The sequence below is a fragment of the Camellia sinensis genome, chromosome 8 (genome assembly GCF_055761805.1).
Source record: "Camellia sinensis isolate YWXY chromosome 8, ASM5576180v1, whole genome shotgun sequence".
NCBI classification, from domain to species: Eukaryota; Viridiplantae; Streptophyta; class Magnoliopsida; order Ericales; family Theaceae; genus Camellia; species Camellia sinensis.
The window spans coordinates 173,093,805-173,116,099 of NC_138968.1; the positions used below are offsets into that span (position 1 = coordinate 173,093,805).

The 22,295-nt window shown below is 34.0% G+C and overlaps 3 protein-coding genes across 9 annotated transcripts; 1 reads left to right on the forward strand and 2 right to left on the reverse strand.

Moving 5' to 3' along the window:
- Positions 1 to 5,271: 5,271 nt before the first annotated feature.
- Positions 5,272 to 11,695, reverse strand: LOC114317822 (zinc finger BED domain-containing protein RICESLEEPER 1). 2 transcript variants are annotated; one of them, XM_028264607.2, is made up of 4 exons: positions 11,330 to 11,695; positions 5,966 to 7,978; positions 5,654 to 5,725; positions 5,272 to 5,537 (listed from the first exon to the last, which is right to left on the reverse strand). In XM_028264607.2, the coding sequence occupies exons 2-3, from the start codon at positions 7,950 to 7,952 to the stop codon at positions 5,664 to 5,666; spliced, it is 2,049 nt and encodes a 682-aa protein (XP_028120408.2). In that variant the 5' UTR covers positions 7,953 to 7,978; positions 11,330 to 11,695; the 3' UTR covers positions 5,272 to 5,537; positions 5,654 to 5,663. The 2 variants fall into 2 exon arrangements, with proteins under 2 accessions (XP_028120408.2, XP_028120409.2); XM_028264608.2 differs by having other exon boundaries at positions 5,272 to 5,541.
- A 3,388-nt stretch (positions 11,696 to 15,083) lies between these two features.
- On the forward strand, positions 15,084 to 17,475 carry NADK3 (NAD(H) kinase 3). The gene is made up of 5 exons (XM_028264609.2): positions 15,084 to 15,287; positions 16,099 to 16,353; positions 16,475 to 16,555; positions 16,737 to 16,888; positions 16,971 to 17,475. Exons 1-5 carry the CDS (start codon positions 15,135 to 15,137, stop codon positions 17,335 to 17,337), a joined length of 1,008 nt encoding a protein of 335 aa, XP_028120410.2. The 5' UTR covers positions 15,084 to 15,134; the 3' UTR covers positions 17,338 to 17,475.
- Positions 17,476 to 18,021: 546 nt separating this feature from the next.
- Positions 18,022 to 21,608, reverse strand: LOC114317824 (E3 ubiquitin-protein ligase CCNB1IP1 homolog). Of its 6 annotated transcripts, none has more exons than XM_082884139.1 (11): positions 21,327 to 21,603; positions 21,187 to 21,235; positions 21,000 to 21,070; positions 20,295 to 20,410; positions 20,107 to 20,179; positions 19,705 to 19,750; positions 19,551 to 19,581; positions 19,158 to 19,413; positions 18,889 to 19,052; positions 18,487 to 18,727; positions 18,022 to 18,411 (listed from the first exon to the last, which is right to left on the reverse strand). In XM_082884139.1, exons 4-11 carry the CDS (start codon positions 20,362 to 20,364, stop codon positions 18,405 to 18,407), a joined length of 888 nt encoding a protein of 295 aa, XP_082740265.1. In that variant the 5' UTR covers positions 20,365 to 20,410; positions 21,000 to 21,070; positions 21,187 to 21,235; positions 21,327 to 21,603; the 3' UTR covers positions 18,022 to 18,404. The 6 variants fall into 6 exon arrangements, with proteins under 6 accessions (XP_082740265.1, XP_028120413.2, XP_028120415.2 ...); XM_028264612.2 differs by having other exon boundaries at positions 18,487 to 18,757; XM_028264614.2 differs by having other exon boundaries at positions 21,187 to 21,608.
- Between the last annotated feature and the right edge of the window lie 687 nt (positions 21,609 to 22,295).

The following is a 22,295-nucleotide window of genomic DNA, read 5'->3' on the forward strand; positions in this document are numbered from 1 at the left end:
AAATATTATTGTTTACAGAAAACCAGCAGCCCCGCCCTTTTGTTTTGTTTTCTTGATTGACTTTTACCCAACCAATCCCTCCTTTCTGGTCTTTTCAAAAAAGCATGTCTTTTAAGGAAAAAAAAAAAAAAAAAAAAAAGCACAGAAAACAGAACTCTAATGCTGTGTTTAGTTAAAAAATTCGATGGGAGATTTGGAAAGGAAAATAAAAAAGATGTGTAAAATTAGGTGAAATATAAGTATATTTTATTCACATTTCACCTAATTTTTTCTTTTCCCTTTCTAAATCTCTCGTCAAATCTTCTAACCAAACACAACGTAAAACAAAAGTGCTTTCACTTGATGAATGAATTTTACATTAATTATAAAAAAATCACGAGTATAGTATGAGAGTTACACGAGTCACCACTGCTTATGGCATAAAATATATTTTAATTTACTTTTTTAGTTTTGGAAAAGGGTTTGAACAAAGCAACGTGTTGCACAAGTGTATATTTTAAAGGGACCCAAGACTAATAATGATATGATTATTTTGATTAGGAGAGATAATTTTCATTGATGCAGACATTTACAAACAGAGGAATTGTGTTGGTGAAAGATATCTATAAAATAATAAAAAATATTAATAATTATAATTATTGTACGGGGAGGAAATAATTCTCCTCGTATAATCCTGTTGACCAAGTCCACGCTCCTCCGTACGACGTCGCTTTGTCACCTGAAAACACAAACGTGAGCTAGCCGGCGGGTGTGTGCCGGAAACCTCTCCGATGCCTAAGTCAGAAAACTTGACAAATAGACAAAGCTCTAAGTTCTCAGAAAGATTGTGTTCAATTACCCCCTCAAGGTGATGCTTGTAGGCTTTTATAAGTTTCCCGTGGCACAATCCTGGTAGGACTTGTATTTCTCCATGCAGAGTCCTCCTAGGATTCATACTCCTAAGGATAATGCTTATCCTTTTACACCCTCCCCCACTGCTTAAACCAAGTGGGATGGTTTTCTCCATGGTCGAACTACCACATGACCGAAATAACACTGGCTATGCTGAGCCACATAGAAGGCCGAACTATCCTTAGCTCGGTCTTCTCTACTAACTCATTACTTCGGCTGCCCTTGTTCAACCTGGGTGCGTTTAGATCAAACTTCCAAGTAGCAAGTTCTGACTGACCTAGCCAGAGTATGTCATGACCGGACTAACTCCGAAGCCGGTCTTCCCGGAACATATTGCGACCGGACTAACTTTGCGACCGGCCTAACTCCGAGTTGCCTCTGGACCGGAGTAGCTTTACTCCTCCTTGGGCCGAAGCAACTATCTTTTCTTGAGCCGGAATACACTCACCTCCTTGGGCCGAAGTAACATTGTCTCCCCAAGGCCGGAGTAACCTTGCCTTCTAGGCCGGAGTATTCAGTACGGCCTTTTTACCTAGTCCTCTACGCTTTGGGCCTCGAAACCCAACTCGAAGCTCGGCCCAATTTTTCCCAAAAATTACCCTCTCAATTATAATTATAATTTTTATTTTTATTTTTATTTTTATTTTTTGATAAGTAATTTCCACTGACATAATATCAGTGTAATTCCTCTCTTTACAAATTTTCTTAGCAGGTCATTATAGTGAAAAGTGAGGGTGTAGAAATTATGTAAAATGTCAAGATAAAAATCATTTAAATTTTTGAAGGACTGAAGTAAAATTATATATATTTTATTTTATTTTTGTAATTATAAATACTCAAAATTACACCGGGTTAATTACCTAATGTGAAACTTGAACATAAATTTGGCATTACCGATTTTTGACTGGTAATTTAACACAATTAAGGAAAATTATTAAGAGGTGTTTTGGAAATATGGTTAAGAGTTGATTTTTTTTTTTTTTTTTTTTTGACTTTTTTTTTTGGAGAAAGGAAATAGGTTAAAAGTTGGGAAGTAGCTTTTAACCCACTTCTCAAAATACCCCTAAGTTTTGGCAACTGTTTTTTAAAAAAATAATAATATCTAAAAAAGTTTGTGAGTTTAGTAATGATTAAAATTTAGGGTTAATTACACACAAAAAAAAAAAAAAGCCAGGGTTTCGCAATTTTTTTCAATTTAAATCTCAGAATTTCAATTTCAATAAATTAAACCCTAGAATTATATCCGTGTTTCAATCTGACGCTACATCCATCTTCATTATATTAAAATAACAAAAATCTGAGCAAAATTTCATATTCAAACCCACATATTCAAGCACTTGTATCTCTCTCGTCGTAACTCTGTTTCGCCTCATTTTTGCGTTGTTAAATTCACCTCATGACCTAGTTTTCATTCCACTATTCATTCGCCTTGTTCCACATCTTTTTACTTGCCATCGGAGCTCCGAAAGTTGGCCAAAAATAATTTTTTTCTTTCTTTGGGCAAAATTTTCAGATTCAAATCCACATTTCAAACACTTGTATATTTCCCTTGTCGTAACTCATTTCACCTCATTTTGGTATTGTTAGATTCAACTTATGGCCTAATTTTTATTCCACCCCTTATATGCCTTGTTTAACCTCTTTTTGCATGCCGTCGGATCTCCAAAAGTTGGTTAAAAAAAAGATTTCTCTCTCTCTCTCTTGCTGCTATCACGACAATATTCTTGGCAGTGGAGATGCAATGGATGATGCTTGATTTGAAACTAAGGCGCCCTAACATGCTCACCAACTCATTTGGTTTTTTATTTTTATGTGTAATTGTATACCTATCACTACTCAACGATACCGCTATCATTACCACCACCATCTCATCTTGCAGGCAATGATGATGAAGCAACAACAGCAGTAGCAGCAAGCCAGGAGGAGGAGCCATGGAGGCGGAGGAAGAAGAAAGAAAGAAAGAAAAAAATAAAATAATAAAAAAGGAAAAAAGTGAGAAAAAGCTTATTTTTAACCAACTTTCGGAGGTTCAACGTCATGCAAAAAGAGGTGAAATAAGGCATATGAGGGGTGGAATAAAAACTAGGTCATGAGTTGAATCTAATGATGCAAAAATGAGATGAAATGGAGTTACGACGAGGGAGGTACAAGTGCTTGAATATATGAATTTAAATTTAAAAATTTCGCTTAAAGAGAGAAAAAAAATATTTTTTTTGGCTAACTTTCGGAGCTCCGATGGCAAGTAAAAAGATGTGGATCAAGGCGTATGAAAAGTGGAATGAAAACTAGGTCATGAGGTGAATCCAACGACGCAAAAACGAGACAAAACAGAGTTACGACGAAGCAGATACAAATGTTTGAACATGCGGGTTTGAATATGAAATTTTGCTTAAATTTCTGTTAGTTTAATATGACAGAAATGGACGGAGGGGTTAGATTGAAACATAGATGAAACTCTAGAGTTTAATATGTCGAAATTAAAATTTTGGGATTTAAATTAAAAAACACACAAAGTTCTGAATTTTTTTTTTATAATTAATCCTAAAATTTATTAATAAATTATTTTATGTATGGGAAAGTTGAGTGGATAAGATGCAGATGAAGTGCAAGTTGTATATGAATGATTCTTTCTTACTTAGGTGGTGCCGAATGGCGGGAGCAGAGAGCATTGTTGAAATGAAAATGCTGTCCGGTTGGTTGGTTGTTTGTAATATGGAATTAGGACATGATGTCTTTATTTTTGTGAAAAATCTTGTTTGTTATAATACTTTTAAAAATATATATCTTATTTTATAGGGTAAATTACTAATACAACCTCTTTGACGTTTGATTAAAATACGAACCGTTCTTTGTAGTTTTGAAAATTATATTTCATCCTTGAAGTTTCTAATTTCATAACAAATTATCCTTTTTATTAATGAATTATTAAATCAATTAACAGTTTTTAATGATACTAGAAATATATTTCAATTAATAATTTAGGTAATTTTATTATTATATAGAAGAACAATTATGAATTCTATTTTTTCAGTTAATTCTATTAAATAAAAAATTATGACAATGGAGTATTAGTAATTTTTCAAATTAGGCAATCTGTGTTTTAAGGAAACCTAGGGGGTGTATTTGTAATTTATCCTATTGCATAAATAAAATGACTTCTTAATATAAAAGATATATATCTGATTCTTTTTCCATCTAGCATTTTTTTTTTTATCAAAAAAAATTATTTATCCTATTAGATATTGTTTCTATGATATTAATTTAATTTTTTTGTGTGTATATATAATTTAGATATCATACTTTATATACATGTGTTTATATATAGGGTGATAAAATTCCGATTTCATCCTGGGTTGATTGGTTGGTTTCTTCAAAGAATGTACGGAGATTTGGTTGCTCTTGATTGATTATTTCCCACAGAGGACCCTCTCTCTCACTCTCTCTTTCAATGTCCTCCATCATTGTCCTTCATTCACACTTGCAGCTCACGAACAATAGTAGGTGTGTATTGGGTTAGATTGGGTACTGGATTAAGTTTTTTTAAGATTGTTTAATCTCTTTAATTTGTATTTTGTACTAAGATTATGAGGAAAAAAAAAATTTAACAATTCTATTAAAAAATATGTTTGATTGGAATGGACAGGACATGAAACATATGGTTGTAAAGATCATATACTGTATTTGATTACAGGAAAGTTTCTTTTTTTTTTTGGACACTCTCGAAGATTTAATAATATATGTCGAAATTAATAAAACTTCAGGTAAGTGCTATTGTGCAAATAAAGCTCCCCAAACATGGCCTTAATGCGTTAGATGAGATTGATTACTATATCAACTATAAAGAATGAACAAGAGAACAGGAGACTACATTGAAAATGAACTTTTCAGAGACAATGAAATTTGTCGGAAATTCATTTTTAGAATTTAATCTGATTTGGAATGATATGTTTTGGCTGTGTTTCCAATTTCAAAACAATATCACAAAAAAACGAAAAAAAAAAAATGATCAAACAAGCTAAATTTTATAAGTTTAATTCACTAAGTGGGACCAACTAGCATCGCGATCCTTTCAGATCTGGTGCCAACAAGAGGGGTTTCAGAATCTCACAAGAAAGTACTTGCAGGAAGTTACTGTGAGAATGAGAAACAGCCAGAATATTAAGATATGGAAAACAATCTAATGCAGCAACTAAGAGTCTTTTAGTTTCGATACTCACTTTTAATCCATCCCATCATGCTAGTCAAAACTTCACTACTTGTTTAGATTAAAGCTTGGGGAAAGGGAAACATAAAATGAACCAATAATAATAATGCTCGTCACCAATCCAGTTTCATTGTGATTTGGAAATCAACAATCAAACACTACCAACAGGGGGCATCTAAATGGTGAAAGGGAGGCTTCCTTCAGTTGTATCATCGGACAAAGCGTCTAGATCGTTACTAAAATGTACATTTACCAAAAAAAAAAAAAAAAAAAAAAAAAAGAGAAGAAGAAGAAGAAGAAGAAGATAAACAAGAAAATAATTATCCATCTAGTCTAAGTGAAAATTTTGGACAAGCAAAGCAGAGGTTCATCTAACAGCTTTAAAGCATCAGAACAACACCTAAACTTAAAAGGGTCAGACACCATCATACGATCTGATCATCTACCTTGCATGAGAAGACAATCGAAAGATAAAGAAAACGAGAATATCAGCAAATATACAAATATACGAGATATTATGGGAAGAGGGGGCAAAAGGCAAAACTAATAGATTCGTACCATGAAAACATTAATTTGTCTCCATGAGAAGAGGCAAAGCTGAATGGCTTGAGGATGGGTTGCAGTTGGTTGCTGATACAAGAAAAATACAACTCATAAGCGATATAGATGAGACCCAACATGAAAAGTAAAATGATATCGGACACACAAGAATGAGGTATATTATAATTTGTGATCGTAATTGTTCAAAAATAAAGCAAAAACGCTCCTGTTTTCTAACCCTACTTGACTTTGGTTTCTGGTAGCCTGAACCACTAATTCAGATTTTAAATTTGCCTCTTCAATGAAGAAAGTCGAAAGAATTATAGATACCTTCTGATTCCATCCGCAACCAATCTTGCCCACATATCAAAGCTTCTCTGATATCTGGATTAAGTGAACTCCGATGATGATCAAGCACCCTGCCCCGGGTGCTGAATGCCATCTCTGGTCCAAGAGTTGACAGAGGTATCCCCAAAACATCACGTGCAATCATTGATAGGATGGGGTACCTTGGCATGTGGACTTTCCACCAATTCAATATGTTGAAATCGTAATTACGTGGAAAGACTGGTTCCTCTAGATATTTGTCCAAGTCTGATGTTATGCTTTGATTTTGTGAAGTTTCATGGAGAAACTTGTCGAAGCCCCTTAGTCTATCCCTAATACCATTACTAGTATTAGATAAGCTGCTGCCAGGCCTGTCTGAATCTTGATCAAGTGAAGTAGAGCACACAGAGTACTCATTAAAAAGTTCCTTAATACTGTCAAAAACTTCCTTGATGTGATTTGGGGCATCATCGCCATAAATTTGGGGATAGTAATACTCGATCAACTTCATTTTGAACCGGGGATCCAAGATGGCTGCTATTGCTAAAGCCAAATTGCACTTGCTCCAATACTTGTCAAACTTGGATTTCATCTTTAACGCCATAGAGCTAACAAAATCATCTGGGCTCTTGCACCATTCAATCAATTGGACGTGAATGTCACAAATTTCCGGAAAATATATATTTGCAGTTGGGTATTTGTTCCCTGAGAAGACATTTGTAACTTCAACAAAAAGCTTCATGTAGCCAGTAACAGAATTTGCCCATTCCCATTCTCTCTCCGATAGAGCCATTGTGTAGCTGGCATCATGTTCTTGCAGAACAGAGAAGGCACCCCTGTACTCTAAAGCTGTTTCAAGCATGAGATATGTAGAATTCCATCGCATTGAACAGTCGGTAAATAAGCACTTCTGACTAGTGATTCCAGCTTGCTGAGCAATCTCATTGAACTTTCCTTGGGTTGCTCGTGAACTTCTAATATATCTAATACTTTCTCGAATTTTGTGGGTCACATCTTGAACTGCCTCCATGGCATCCGAAACAATAGATTTTAGAACATGTGTTGCGCAGCGCACATCAAACAACTGGCTATTCTTCAGAAGAGGCTTGTTTTGAGAGAACCATTCCTTAATTTTGAAAACAATGTCATCGTTAGTGAAAAAATCATCAAATGTCATGGCAAACAACATCCGATCAACATCCCAATCCATCACACATTTGATAATAATTTCTGAAAGTATGTCATCCGTGTGAGAAACATCCAATGTTATGAAATTCAGTATCTTCTTCTGTAGCTTCCAGTCCTCATCCACATAGTTTGCTGTCAAACATAAATAACCAGCATTTTCAGGTGAAGCCCACATATCAACAGCAAGGCTAATTCTGCCATGCAAAGCATGTATTGTCTCATAGACTTTCTGTTTCTCTTTCCCATAAATTGTCATACAGTCAAGCTCGACGGCACTATTAGTCATAATCTCAAACAATGGCTGGAGATTCTTGACAAATATTTTGAATCCTACATGCTCAACCATATCCAATGGGTAACCATGTAACATGATCATACGTGCAAGATCCAGTCGACTACGCTCTTGATCAAACTTTGCACTTCCAAGGTTGATGGTTCCAAGGTTGATGGGTTCATCTTTTTTTTGGTCATGCTCATATTTAATATTTAAAGGAGTAATGATCTCCTCTTTTCTTTGCCCCTCCTCATAGTCAACAACGGTGGCTACAGCAAGGGTAGTTTCCTTTCTCTTTCTCTTTGCTGCAAGTATTTGAGAAACATCATAATTGGATCTCTTCAGACAGCGTATCAAATGATTTCTCAGATGAGTAGTTCCACTGTTACTTGATCCACTAAGTTTCTTTTTACAATGTACACAAACAGCATAACAAATGTCAGCCTTTTTAACCCTTTCAAAGTGATTCCATACAATAGATGTCAACCTCTTCGGTTTCTTAACAGGTGAATCATTTGATATTTCCATCACATGGGTTCAATATCAACCAAAGCCTGCAAACCAAATGAAATCAAATACGTAGTGTTTTTTTTTTATTAAAGTAAAATCTATTATTTAGAATATTCTCCTTTCAAATAAAGATAACGTGCCAGTAACTGAGTTAACTAGCAAAGAGAATTTTGAAGGCAAAAAAGAAAAAAAAAAAAAAAAAAAAGTTAACAGAAATAGTTGAGCAAAATATATAATCAACCTCAGCCAGAATGAAACCATAGTTGAACGTCATCAACTGTCCATATTGTATATATCCACCAAAAAAAAAAAAAAATTGTCCATATTGTACACAAATAAAATATTCCATAAGAACTGCCTAAAGAAATACAAAACCAAATACCACTGTGCAGTTTTGGCCAATTATACAATATCACACTGCTTGATGCCCTTGGAGCTTCTAAACACCAAGGACGACCAATTTGGAAGACAGAATGCATTAAGAAGTAAAAGACCACATATAAACACACCAAAACCTGTTCTGCACTAGATCAAAAATATAAAATAGTGAGATCTTCCATTTCACATGGTCATATAGGACCCTGCCAAGTCAAAGAGAAAACCTCCCAACCACCTAGCACCTAGTATCCTATCAATATCCCTCCCACTATTCAAGCACTAATCCCATATGTGAACTGTGAGAAATCAAGTGCAAAAAATCAAAAGCTGTTAGGATGAGCCAAACAATGTATACATACTAGTTCTCACATCTAGGCATGCAACCCCCTCTTGTATGTGTAAAATGAAACAAACAAAAATAACAACATCCAAGTAGACAAACAACATGGGAAAATAAATAGTAACATAGAGAATTGTATCCAAGACCTCTCAAATTCAAAGTTTTGATACAATGTTAGAAATCAAGAGACCAAAAGCTTAAGTTGTTAAAGAGGGTGACATGGAGCAATCTCTAACGAAATGATAGTAAGAATTGCTAAAAATGGTACAACTACTGCACACATGAATCAGCATTGTATGTATTCACTCAAATCCAAGAAACAAATACAACAAATCTACCCAGGGAAAAAAAGACAAGGACATCAAAATCGCATAATGTACATTTTCCTTAAAACAGGGCCTATAAATAACACAACATTTCTTAATGGTTGAAAATCTTGCTGAGTCTACATGTTCTAGGATATAAATAGAGAAATAACAAGTGAGCAGAGGAATGTTTTGAACTAGTCTACAAACAGGGGAAGGGAGAGTACATCAAACTTAAAACTGATGGCATATATTACTATCACTATAGGGTTACATCAAAGATCTACCTTCCTTATCTTTTTGTTTTAGTTATGAATGAGTTGACGAGAAATATTCAAGATGACGTGCCATGGTGTATATTTTTTTGCAAATGATATCGTGTTAGTGGATGAGATTAGAGAAAGAGTTAACATAAAGTTAGAAATTTGGAGAAAAGCACTTGAATCTAAAGGATTCCAGATAAGTAGAACTAAGACAGAATCCATAGAGTGTAAATTTAGTAACAGTAACAATGAAAAGGAGAAGTGAAAATTGAGAAACAAGAACTGCTTAAGAGTAAATATTTTCGTTATTTAGGATCGATTATCACAACAGCGGGGGAGATTGATATGGATGTGGCCCATAGGATTAAAGCGAGATAACTTAAGTGGAAAAGTACATCTGGAGTACTGTACGATAAACTAATACCCACTAGACTAAAAGGTAAGTTCTATAGAACGGCTATTAGACCGGCAATGTTGTATGAGAAGGAGTGTAGGGCAACCAAGAAACATGTAGATAAGATGAGTGTTGCTGAGATGAGGATGCTAGACAAGACAGAATTAGGAATGGGTGTATTCGAAAATGGGTAGGAATAGCACCAATAGAAGATAAGTTGAGAGAGAATTGATTGAAATGGTTTGGTCATATTCAACGGAGACTAACAGAGGCAGTGGTGAACATGCAATGACAGTAGATGGTAGTGTTAAGGGACCGAGTAGGCCTAAATTAACGTTGGCTAGTGTTATAAATAGAGATATGAATCTACTTAATTTGACTAATGAAATGACCTTTGATAGAGCCACGTGGAGAAGAAAGATTCATGTAGTCGACTCCATTTGATGGGACTTAAGGTTTGGTTTGGTTTCGTTTGGTTTGGCATATATTACCATTAAGGTCAAACCACACAGATGATCTGTGATTTTACAAACAAAAATTAAAATTAAAAAGCTTGGTAAATACAAATTTGATGCACGTTTTAATGACTTCTATATTCAGAATGTATCTACATTTTGATCCAATTTGTCCAGAGTGTTACAAGCCCCACAAGTGATCCAGCTGGTAAATGGTAAATAAAATGCTTGTTCCCAGGATCTATACAGGTATATCCAATACACAGTATACATAATTAAGCTATTTAAGCTGATCTGAAACTCCCCTTCATATCTGGAACATGTATCCATGATTCCATAACACAATCCTAGCCTCCCATTAATCAAAGATGAACACTACGCCAGCAAATCGAACAAAACCATTTTCAAAATCACGACGAAATCAGGCCAAGTCATTTTGAGACAGTTACCATTCCATTTTCACGAAACATGAACCAGTACGCAGATCAAGAATACGAATTCCCATCAAGATAACAATAAAAATGACAAATTGTAGGAACACAAGTCACACAACTCTAACAGCACATTTAGTTTGGTGAGAATACTAAGGAAACAGAATTTCATGCCCAATCTCTCACATTTGGTTGCTCTCTAGGTGAGAAATAGTGAGAAGAAAACTCTACTAAAACAAATTTGTTCAAAATTTCATGAGAAGTGAAATCAGATGAATTGCCCATCAAAAATACAGAGGAAAAACAAATCCCACTCATATCCTTATAAAATGAAGGTTATTTTGATAAAATATGATAAAATCTATTTCTTTTCATTTCTCTTCTCTTGCGCAGTCCAACAGTCTAATCAAACAATATACATGAAAAATCACATTTTTTTTTCTTCTTTCTTCCTTATCCAAACAAGTTGATGAGAAAACACAATCATTTCAATTTTCCCTTTCTCACCTGGGTGAGAAATCAGATCCTTTCATTTCTTTCCACACCTGGTGTACCAAACGGACTATAATTTCGAGGATAACTAATACCATTTCTACTTGATAAGTGATGGCGATTACAACTACTACAACCACCAAATCAGCAAATTCTCAACATTGCAGCCAAAAATTCGACCCACTCATCAAAATTCAAACACATAAACAATGTCAATATACCACCAAACAACAGATAAATCTACACACAAAAACCAATTATAAGTGTAAACCCATCAAAAGAAAGCTCGAAATGACATATAGGTAAATAAAATTGAAGCTGGTTTTTTTTTGGGTACCTGAGAGTGAATTGCAGAGAGATGATTCTCGCTTCGATCTGTTGTGTGAGAGAGAGTCCGATCGGACGATCCGAGAAGATCAGGGTTAGGGTTAGGGTTTGTTTTATGGATTCTGTTGATAATGGGGAGAGAAGATTCGGTACACCCGATTGGATGTGAGAGAATGGGTCGGTCAACGTTTGGTTTGTGTCTTAAAATCCTAGAAACATATATTTGAGCCAAACCCAGGTTTGGGTCCGGTTGGGTTGCTTGGGTTAGGTGCTCCGTACGTAGTTGTTTTTTTCTTTTTCTTTCCTTTTTTTTTTTCAGAGGATTGGTTTGGTTTGATTTGGGCATCGGATCTGAAGGTGTGGTCTGGGTTTGGGCTAAGGTCGCTTGTAGCATTGCAAGTTGAAACTCGCGGGCATGGAAATGAGCTGGATTTTTTTTTAACCAAATCAAACAAAATCAAATCAAATCTTAAGTTTGATGAAAACTTTTTTTTAGACTCCCGATTCATAAATTCAATTTTAAATTTTTTTTGTCTAGAGATCCAAACTCTAAAATACTTTGTCTATAAACACAAAGTATCGCAAAATGACCAAACTCCCTATGTATATATATATATATATATATGGGGTGTTTGGGAACCCACTTTTGAGGCTAAAATAACCTCAAACACATTTTAAGCCAAAAAGCCTCAAAAATTCTTATTCAATGATTTACATTAAAAAAAAAAAAAAAAAACAAAGCCGGAGCAGTGGCAACCCTACACTATCATGACAGTGTGTAGGCTGAAAATTGTGGCAGCCTAGTCTTTGAGGCTAAAATGACGATTTTGCCCCTTTAAATTAATTTTGAAAAATGTGAGATTGGGGACAAAGTTGTCATTTTAACTTTAAACATCATTTCAACACATTTTTCAATACAGCAACTCAAATAAAAATCCAACCAAACTTTCCAAACACAAAAACTAAAATAGCCTATTAAAATAGCCAAAAAGCCTCTAAAATAGCAACTTCCCAAATACCCACATATTATTTCTCAAACCAAACACTAACACATATCGTCATCTCTCTCCTTTCAATTTCTCTCTCTAGCTTCTTCATCACCGTCGATCTCCCTCTGTTGACGTCAGAGCTTTGTTGCTTCCCCACTGCCATTAGCCATTAATATGAAATCATTGTCAATGGTCTCTCTCACTCTCTTTCTCTCTCATCTCTGTCGTTTCATCATCGACAAAAATTCTCTTTTCATTTTCTTTCTAATCTCCATCCATATCCAAATTTCACAAGGTTTTCAACGACGGCATGGAGACCAACTTGAAGCAATAACTTAGCACTATGACTGATCTGTTCAATTGTCTCAAATGATGATGATGTTGCTGTGTGGTTATCTGTTCGGATCTAGGTTTTTTTTCTTTTTCTTTTTCGGAGTAGTTATTGTTCATGATGATGATAATGAAACCGATTAGAACAACAAGAGAAATAAGTAATTTGTAGTGTGATAATTTGTTTTGTTGTTGTTGTTGTTGATGATAAATAGATTGCAAATGGATAAATAAATAAAAATTTGTTTAAATAGCTAAGATATGTTCAAATTTGTTAAAAAATGGTTCAGATATGTTCAAAATGGCTTGGATATGAATTTCAAACATATGACATTTCACATAGATAAATTTTGAACAGATATAATCAAAATTTCAACAGATAGAATTTTGACATATAGAATTGTGGTGTGTGATAGATCTGGATTTGTAGAGAAGGCCATCAATTTATTCAACTGAACAAATTTCTACTTTTTTTTAGTTATTGAATATTATTTTTTTAGTTGTTGATGATGAAACAGATATAGAAAAGTTTTGAACAGATAATAATAATTTGTGAATTTTTGTGTAATATTTGAATGTTGGTGGTGGATAATTCCAACAGATAGAAAAATTATTTTGTGAATTTCAAACAGATAGGAAAAATGGGCTTTCAATTTTGAGTAACATATAAGAAATTGTTATTTTAACAGATAAGAAAAATTAAATAGATAGATAGAATTTAGAAAAAAATTGAATATATAAATAGAATTTGGGGGAAAAATGAACAGATAGGGGAAATAGTGAAAAAATTGAACAAATAGATAAAATATTTGAACAGATAAACAAAATATTTGAACATATAGACAAAATATTTGAACAGATAGTCAATAAAAAATCAAACAGATAAAAAAAAAGGTCAAGGAGTAAAATTAGAAACAAAATGTCTTTCAAGATTTCTTATCAAATTAATTTCCAAAGGGTAGACCTCTCACAATAAAAAATATTCACTCAACCTAATATCTTATACACTTCTTAAATTGGATTTATCGTCAATTTTCTCTTTTTCTTTTTTTTTGGTAATAATTTTGTAACTATAGTCTAGTGGTGGTTTAAAACCACCACTAGAATTTAGGGAAAAAATGAACAGATAGGGGAAATAGGGAAAAAAATTGAACAAATAGATAAAATATTTGAACAGATAAACAAAACATCTGAACATATAGACAAAATATTTGAATAGATAGTCAACAAAAAATCAAACAGATAAAAAAAAAGTCAAGGGATAAAATTAGAAACAAAATATCTTTCAAGATTTCTCATCAAATTAATTCACAAAGTGTGGACCTCTCACAATAAAAAAATATTCACTGGATCTAATATTTTATACATTCCTTAAATTGGATTTATCGTCAATTTTTTCCTCTTCTTTTTTTTGTAATGATTTTGTAACTATAGTCTAGTGGTGGTTTTTAAACCCTTGAATACTCTTTATAAATTACTCGATCAATGATGTTTTGAAATTTAAATTATTATTACAAAATTAGAATACCACAAAATCTTAACTAAGATTGAAAATTCTATATATCGAGTTACTTAAACAAACTTATCCATTGTAATGGAAGCTCACGATCGCTTTCTGTTTAGTTTATAAATTAGTTGTTTCTTCAGAGTATAGATTGCTTAAAAAATCTTCATTATAGTCATTTGTTTGATTTGAAATATTTAAAAATGATTTTTTAAAAAATTATTAATCAATATACTATTTAAATATTTTAATAACTCTATTTTTAATTCACTTAATAGAAATATTTTTTTTTACTAGATAGGAGAATATAAAAATAAGACCTTGTTTGGGATAAATTAAAAAGTTACTTAAAAAAATGTTAAAAAGTTAATACTATTAAAGTGTAGCTTGTGGGGGAGGCTTATAGGATAAAATTATTATTTTACTCTTTGAATTCAACTATTCAAAAAGTCAAAAAGTTAAAAAGGTAAAATGGTTATTTTGATTTTACTATAATATTTTATTATACATCTTTTCGTAAAAGTTATTCTAAACATACATATTTTTTTCTCTATTTTTTTAATTAAAAGGTCAAAAAGTACACTTATATAGCACATCTTAAACAACTACTTAATATAGGATTTGACTTCCCTTCAGTCCGTGATCAGAATGGAGGGTGTTGTTGGGTTCGTAGGAGTCCACCATGGGTCCCGCTTTGCTAATATAAATCGTTAATTTGTAAAACTCGTCGGGTATTATATGTATATAAAAAATTACATTGATTGAATATTGATAGTTACATAATTAAATTAATTTTATACCAAAAAAATAAATGATAAAAAAATAAATAATTGACAAAAATTTAATTCGATAAAATAATTATCGATATTTAATCAACCGTAACTTTTTACAAATATAAAATAGTAGGCCAATCAGTTTGAATTATTAAAACGGATCCCACGCACGGACCGAAGGGAAGCCAATCGTATAATATATTTTTGTAACAAGGCCAGATGAGATTATTCACACTCTGCCCTCGACGCTGCCGACTGACAGACAGGCAGAGAGAGAGAATGGCGAGGAGGCGAGTGCTATTGCTGTTAAAGCCCTTCGAAGCGTTCCCCACCAAGAAACTCAACGGCCTCTCTCGCATCACAAACCCTAAGGTCGGCGCTCCCAAACCCATCACCAAATTTGTAGATTATCTGTTTGATAAAATGTCACAGCGTTGATTTGCATTAGCATCAGCTCCCATTGTCAATGCTCATGCTATTTGAAATTGAAACTGCTAGTACTTAGATTTTGCTTACGTTTTGTCATTGTTTTTCCCCATAGCTTATTGTTAGATTGTTTCCTTTTTGCATGTGTTCATGTTTGTATAGTACATATAAAAAAATAAAAATAAAAATAGGTCTAGTCTTTGTAGGTTCACATGACATTATAACTAATATCAGAGCATCTCCAACAATCAAGCCAAATCCACTGTTTAGCTATATTCAGCTTAACACCAATTCCCTCGCTACAATTAACTAGCCATTGAAGACCCAACAGTTGAATTGAAATGAAGTGCCCTGACTCATTTTTAGCAGTAACTTTGGTGCTGCAAATGCTCATTTTGAAAAATGGAAATGATCTACAAATAAATTTTTATACATAAAATACATTTAGAATGACGTGGTAGCGCCATGTTTGCAATTATAAGCTATAAGTTATGAGCCCTAAATCCTTTGGAAAAATAAATGCTATTTATCACCGAATTTTATTTTACATTTATCACCAAAAAAAAAAAAAATCACCTAATTTTATTTTACCTTCTCATTATTTTATTTTTGATTGATTTAGATTGGTTCTTGTTCAATTTCCTCAGAAATTGAATGGAATACTAGTGGAATCAAGATTTTGCATCCACTTTCTTGGTTGAGAGATCTTGCACTATGGTGTCATAATTGCGCACTTAAGAATTTGTTTTTGTTACAGACATCACAGCTGGTAAGTTATTTGGACAACAGGCGCAAGGTTCACAAGGAAGCCATAAGCTTTTGTCAGGATATTTTGCTTCAAAAGCATGTCGATTGGGAACCTGTTTTACGAAGCAATCTGTCACAGCCAATCCGTGACGTGGATCTGGTCATTACTGTGGGTGGTGATGGCACACTTTTGCAAGCAAGCCATTTCATGGATGATTTGATTCCAGTTCTTGGAGTGAATTCAGACCCAACTCAAGCTGAAGAGGTTAGTTGTCTCTATGCCTCCATTAATTTGAGTTCTTGGATGACTAATTTTTGTTGTGTCCATTAATTAATTTAGATATCCCAATTGGAGACCGTAATATACTGTATAATCTTTGTTCTAGGTGGAAGAATTCAGTGGAGAGTTCGATGCTACAAGAAGCACTGGCTATCTTTGTGCCGCAACTGTCGGAAATTTTGAACAAGTATGACTGCCTTTTTAGATGCATGAAAAGAAAGAAAGCATTAAGTAGTTAGTGATTGAAAACAAGTATGACTTCCTTATTAGCAATTTAATCTTTTGTTCTCATATAAGTTTGTGTAGTGTGTTCAAGTTCAATTGAGGTACATCTAGGGTGATTCATTTAACACAAGCATTTCTTTCAGATGCTCGACAACATCCTTGAAGGTCAAACGGGTCCTTGTAAATTGTCGAGGATGTCAATTTGTGTGAACTCAAAGCTTCTGTCAACATATGCTCTTAATGATGTTTTAATTGCACACCCATGTCCCGCAACAGTTTCTCGGTTCTCATTCAGGTAAGGGATTAGCAATGGCATACAGTTGTAAATGTCATACTTCAAGTTATACATGTTCAACCATTGTTCATTTCGTTGGCAGAATTACAAAGGATGGCCAGCCATGTTCCCCTTTAGTGAACTGTCGATCGAGTGGTCTCAGAGTCTCAACAGCTGCTGGATCAACAGCTGCGATGCTATCAGCAGGTGGATTTGCAATGCCAATTTTGTCTAAGGATCTCCAATACATGGTAAGGGAGCCCATTTCACCTGGAGCAACCAATGCTGCACTGATGCATGGAGTTGTAAAATCAGACGAATCCATGGACAATGTATGGTTTTGTAAAAAGGGGCTGGTATACATTGATGGTTGTCATATTGTGTATTCTATCAAACATGGGGATACCATTGAACTATCTTCTGGTGCCCCAGTTTTGAAAGTTTTCTTGCCTAACCACTTGTCATCGTAGATACACGTGTGAAATAGTCGCCACATAGATCCAGCCAAAATAAATGGAATTGATGTAAATTTGAGAGATTGGTAAATTGTGAATGTGAAAAGAGATCTTGCTAATATTAAATCGCATCTATGCAGAATTTTTTTAGTATTTGTTGTTTTGTCTCCTCGTTGTCTCTTGTTTCTAGTGGTTCTTTTGTTACAAGGAACTGGTCTAACTGTTTGTCAGGTTGGAACCATCATGGATAGTGGAGATGTAAAAGTATCATGTTACATTACAGAAAGTGAAACTTATATGATTCATTATTTTAACAAACAGTTAGATGTTTGATTTTCAAATTAATTTTCGGATAATTTTTTTTCTTATATTTTTTTAAATAAGTAATCGTTGAGATAATTCATGGGGTGCGATTAGTCATTCTCCAATTCGTCTCCATATGAGATAAGGGGTAATTCCATGATTAGTCATTTTCAAACAAACGTCAAATATGGAAGGATAAGGAAAGACATGTGGATTCTATATGTTTTTTAGTCCCAGTTGTAATGGGGCATTTAAGCTACATGGAAACATGATAATTCAAAATTAATTCTGGCATTTTCATACCCCTGATTCAATATGAAAGATGCAGCTATCACCGTCACCACTATGATTCCAGAAAAGAAATAAAGTTTCAACATGTGACCAAAGAAAATCAAGGCCAAGAAAACACATAGTGAAGGAGTTTATATTCTGCAATATTTGAAGAACAAGGAAAAGAAAGAAAAAGAAGAAAAAAAAAAGACTGCCTTACATTAGTCAGGTGAACTCTCAGACATAGTTATTTGTCTCTTCAAGCACACAACAGAATGGGAAAATCAGCTTCAAAAATAGTACTCCAATCTATTTTAGTTTCTGTGTTCTGGTGGCTGCTTGACCCTTTGTGAAGAAAAAAAAAAATCACTATATACTTTGTTAGTCACCGAAGGAAAGCCTTGGGATAATTGATTGATGGCTTTCTTTTGGTTTTCCCTTCTCTTCCAGCACAAGGACATGACAGAATTGCTTTGACTAGTTTGTAATGGTAAGCCTCAAAACTCTCTCTACAACCTGGAAAGCCCAAAATTTTCTTAGACAACTTTGAAATGACTAACAATTTCCAGTAAAATTAAATTATTGACTTACGTGAACATCTGAGGGTGGTTACGAGAAAGCTGAGGCCGTTTTATTGGTGTGAGAATTAGGTTCCTCAAAGTCATTGAGGGATTACTCGCTCCAGCTCCAAAAACAGGGCGAGCAGCAGCCCTTCTGTTACCAGCATCGAGTGGAATTGTTGATTGTTTTGCAGGTGAGCCACCGGAGATGTCAAAGGGGCCAGAGTTAGCGCTGTTCTGTCTCGCTGATGGCCATATATCCCCTCTAGGCCCTGGAGTGTCAGGAGTGAAAACCGACCAATCTGCAATAGATAAGTCAACTAGCATTTCTTGGAAGAATGCAACAAACACTGGTTATCCAAACTACAACTCTTTTGACAACATCAAAGGGATAAAATAAAACTTTAAAATACTATTAACAGAACAAGATTACCTTTTCTGATAGGATCTCTGTTATCCATCATGTTAGGTGGATTTGAGAACAAATCAGGCTCGGCTCTTGAATAGAAATTGCTTGCAGGTTGGATGGCTGATCGTTTTATTGACTCGTACTCACTTCTCAATTGGTCATACATTTCATCAAGCTTTCGCTTTTGCCTAGTATTGGAAAATAATAGTTTGTGTCAACACTCAAATTATAAATTTCACAAAGGAAAAGATCAGGTCTGAATAGGATTTGACACAACGTCGTCTAAGATTTACCTGGATTTCTCAGAAAATTTTTCTTGGAGCTCCTGCTTGTCCTTGGATAAGCTCTCAATCTCTTGTTCCAGCATCTGGCACCTCTTGGCCATTTTCTGGTATGCAGTATGCACCTGCTCCAGTTTTTCTGTGAACTTATCTTGCATTGTCTCGCATTTCTGCTTGCACTGAGCTACTATTCTATTCATCTTGAATTGCATTTCCAGTTCCTTTTGCCCGATGTAGAACATGACGCTTCTGTATGCGCTCTTCATCACTGGATATGTTCAAGGAACAATGCATGGCACAACGTGTATTTTAACAAAATTTTACATAACATTCTAAGGACTGTACACGCCATTTGGGAATTGCACATGTAATGAATACACATTTGTTGGAAGTAATAAAGGATACATATCTGTGGAGATATCCCAGCCATGGCCATCTGCAAAATAATATGTAAAAGGTCAGGCAAAATAACAGATCCTAAGGTGACCTCTGTTAGAAATAGCAGAAAACCAAAAATGCTTTTGGTAACAGGATATCTGATCGAGGAATGCTGGCTTACATTTATCCATTCATCGTTTGGATTGATATCCACGGGTTTCATAAGACTGCCAAGTGAAAGCCATACTAAGTTAAAAAGGCAATCAAGTTACAAAAAATTATATTATAACATAAAATAGTTCAGAAATTTCCGATTCAAAAGCTATCTTGCGCCAAAGCTCAAGGTTTTAAGATCAGGGACTTGTATGTTGCCATTAAAGCATGCAGCAAACTTATGGCCAGGGGGAAAGAAATATACTGTGAACCCCCAATATTATCATTCCATTTAGTAGATAATTGGCAGGATGCATCAATATTTTCCTGTCAAATCTCATGCAATTGTAGCAATCTGATGCTTTAAGAATTCATGCATAAAAGAACACAATAAAAAAATTTCCAAGCCATGCTATCAGAATCCACTGACCTTTTGGACAGCACTTGATCACAGATGGGGCAAGCTGCATCATTACTGAGGATCTTACTAGCATCTTCATTGCCTTTTAATGCTGTTAAGGAAACCTCATAATGATGCCCCAGTTCCACCAATTCTATAGTGAATGAAGAGACATACAAAACTGCAGAAAATTAAAACTACTGTATGCATCTGGATACACAAGAGGTGGCCACAAGTGGTGGAAATAGCTTGCCCTTCCAATTCTCGCCAGCATGCATTGCATCTCATTTCAGCGTTCAGATATTATCTTTAATTTCATGCTATAGGATGGGACCTGAAAGACCATGAACCACAAACCAAACATCTAAGCAAGGTTCTCTACAAAATTTTAAGAGAAAATTTCCAAGATTTCCTATGTCAGCTGAGAATTCAACAATTTAGATAAAGTCAGACTCATAATCAACCAATTTTCACAAGTCAGTTTCTAGATCAAAACTATGCAGATCCACAAAACTAGTATAACCTAAGAACACAGTTAGAGAGAAGAAACATTAATCGCACTTTTATACACAAAAGGAGAAAAAAAGGAGACAGTCTCTCTCATATATGTTCTCTACATGAAGAGAAAGCAAACTGCTTAGAATGGGGGTCTAAAGCAGAGGATTTCATCATAATGCCTCAACAAAAATTGAAACAGCCTTTTACAATAAAATACTGAACCATAAATAAACCTTGACACTTACTAAACTCTGGTTGCTGAGAAAACTGAGGAAGAGAAAAAAAAAAATATTAAAAAATAAAAAAATAGAAGAAGAAGATGATTTTGAATCCTTTTATATTACATTGTTTTGTTTTCCATTCAAATCATACGCTGTGAGAAAACGAAGCATTAGAAGTTCATATGTTCGCAATTAGAATCTCACCTGAAAATTAACCCTAATGCTTCGCAGAAACTCTGTTTTCTGCTTTCTCCGCAAGCCTTTCAAGCCAAAATCTGAAATTTCAAGCGGAAACTGAAATCATTACCCAACTAATCATCACAGTTCGAATAAAATCAAAGAATAAACGCAAAGCTATGATCGCAATCTTCAATTACAATTCAGTTAAAACCTTATCAAAACTCGAAATTTCTCGGATTCTGCGAAGCTTCAAGAACTACCTGCAACCGAGCAACGGATCGAATCAAGCTACTGCAAAATGTGGAATTCAATTCCAAAAATTTGAATTTGGAGCCACAAAACTTGGCACACCGTCAGAGATTTTGTGATGATGTATCCAATTTTCGGAGTTTTCAAGCTCTGTGAATCAGAGAACTCGAATTCAAAACTCTACTGCCTTCAATTGTAAAAAAAAATCTATCTACAATGAAAGATGTATCCTATTTTTGTCTTATATATGACTATTTTAGTCCAAAACAGCAAGCTCTACATATGACCCGCACTTCACTATGGATCAATTTCAACTGCATATATATTTAATTTCAACTGCATATATATTTGGGAAGTTCTGATAAACAAAGGGGTGTGCGATATGAACCGTAGTTTTGTTTTTTTATTTTTATTATAACCTTTATTTGAGTTATGATTTATGAAATTTATTTTAAAAAATTAATATAATTTTAATTTTTTGAATTATAATTAAAAAAAATATCATAATAAGATATAATAATTAAATAATTCATGAGTCATAATTAAAGAAGAAAATTAATCATAATTAAAGGAAAAAATAATAGGATAGTTGGACATAATTCCCATCAAGTCCTATTGAAAATAAGTCTTGGTAAAATTATCGTTAAAAATAATTTTTTTGTAATAATTTTTTATATATGTTGCTAAAAATTGACAATTAGTGATTTTTTTTTGTCATGATTTTTATAAATTGTCGCTAAAACTTATAATTAGTGACTTTTTTTAAGAATTTTTTTCCCCCCATATGATCTATTAGACAATAAGTCCACTTATTAGAATCTACACGTAAGTAGTCCAAAATAATATAACTAAGGAGTATGTATTTCACGGGAACAACGTTGATAAGGGAGTACAGTGTAATTTCAAAAGGATTTGACTTCTCTTAAATTAATCATCTCAACTTTAAAGAACGTTCGGACTCAAGTTCAACCAACATATGGGCGATGATGGAGTATTATGTGAAGGAGTTGTGGACCATCGTGGGTTCGGTTGTGTTAAATCCCACAGTGGATGTGTGTGTAAATTAAATGT

Bases quoted from the DNA above. Each gene is read 5' to 3' on its own strand.
- LOC114317824 (XM_028264612.2), bottom strand. From the start codon at position 20,364: ATGAGATGCAATGCATGCTGGCGAGAATTGGAAGGGCAAGCTATTTCC. The intron at 20,180-20,294 runs GTATCCAGATGC...CAGCATTAAAAG, and splicing joins CACTTGTGGCCACCTCTTGT to GCAATGAAGATGCTAGTAAG. The intron at 19,751-20,106 runs GTCAGTGGATTC...TTCACTTGGCAG, and splicing joins GATCAAGTGCTGTCCAAAAG to TCTTATGAAACCCGTGGATA.
- LOC114317822 (XM_028264607.2), bottom strand. From the start codon at position 7,952: ATGGAAATATCAAATGATTCACCTGTTAAGAAACCGAAGAGGTTGACA. The intron at 5,726-5,965 runs GTATCTATAATT...TTCTTGTATCAG, and splicing joins GTTGCGGATGGAATCAGAAG to CAACCAACTGCAACCCATCC.
- NADK3 (XM_028264609.2), top strand. From the start codon at position 15,135: ATGAGATTATTCACACTCTGCCCTCGACGCTGCCGACTGACAGACAGG. The intron at 15,288-16,098 runs GTCGGCGCTCCC...TTTTTGTTACAG, and splicing joins CTCGCATCACAAACCCTAAG to ACATCACAGCTGGTAAGTTA. The intron at 16,354-16,474 runs GTTAGTTGTCTC...TCTTTGTTCTAG, and splicing joins ACCCAACTCAAGCTGAAGAG to GTGGAAGAATTCAGTGGAGA.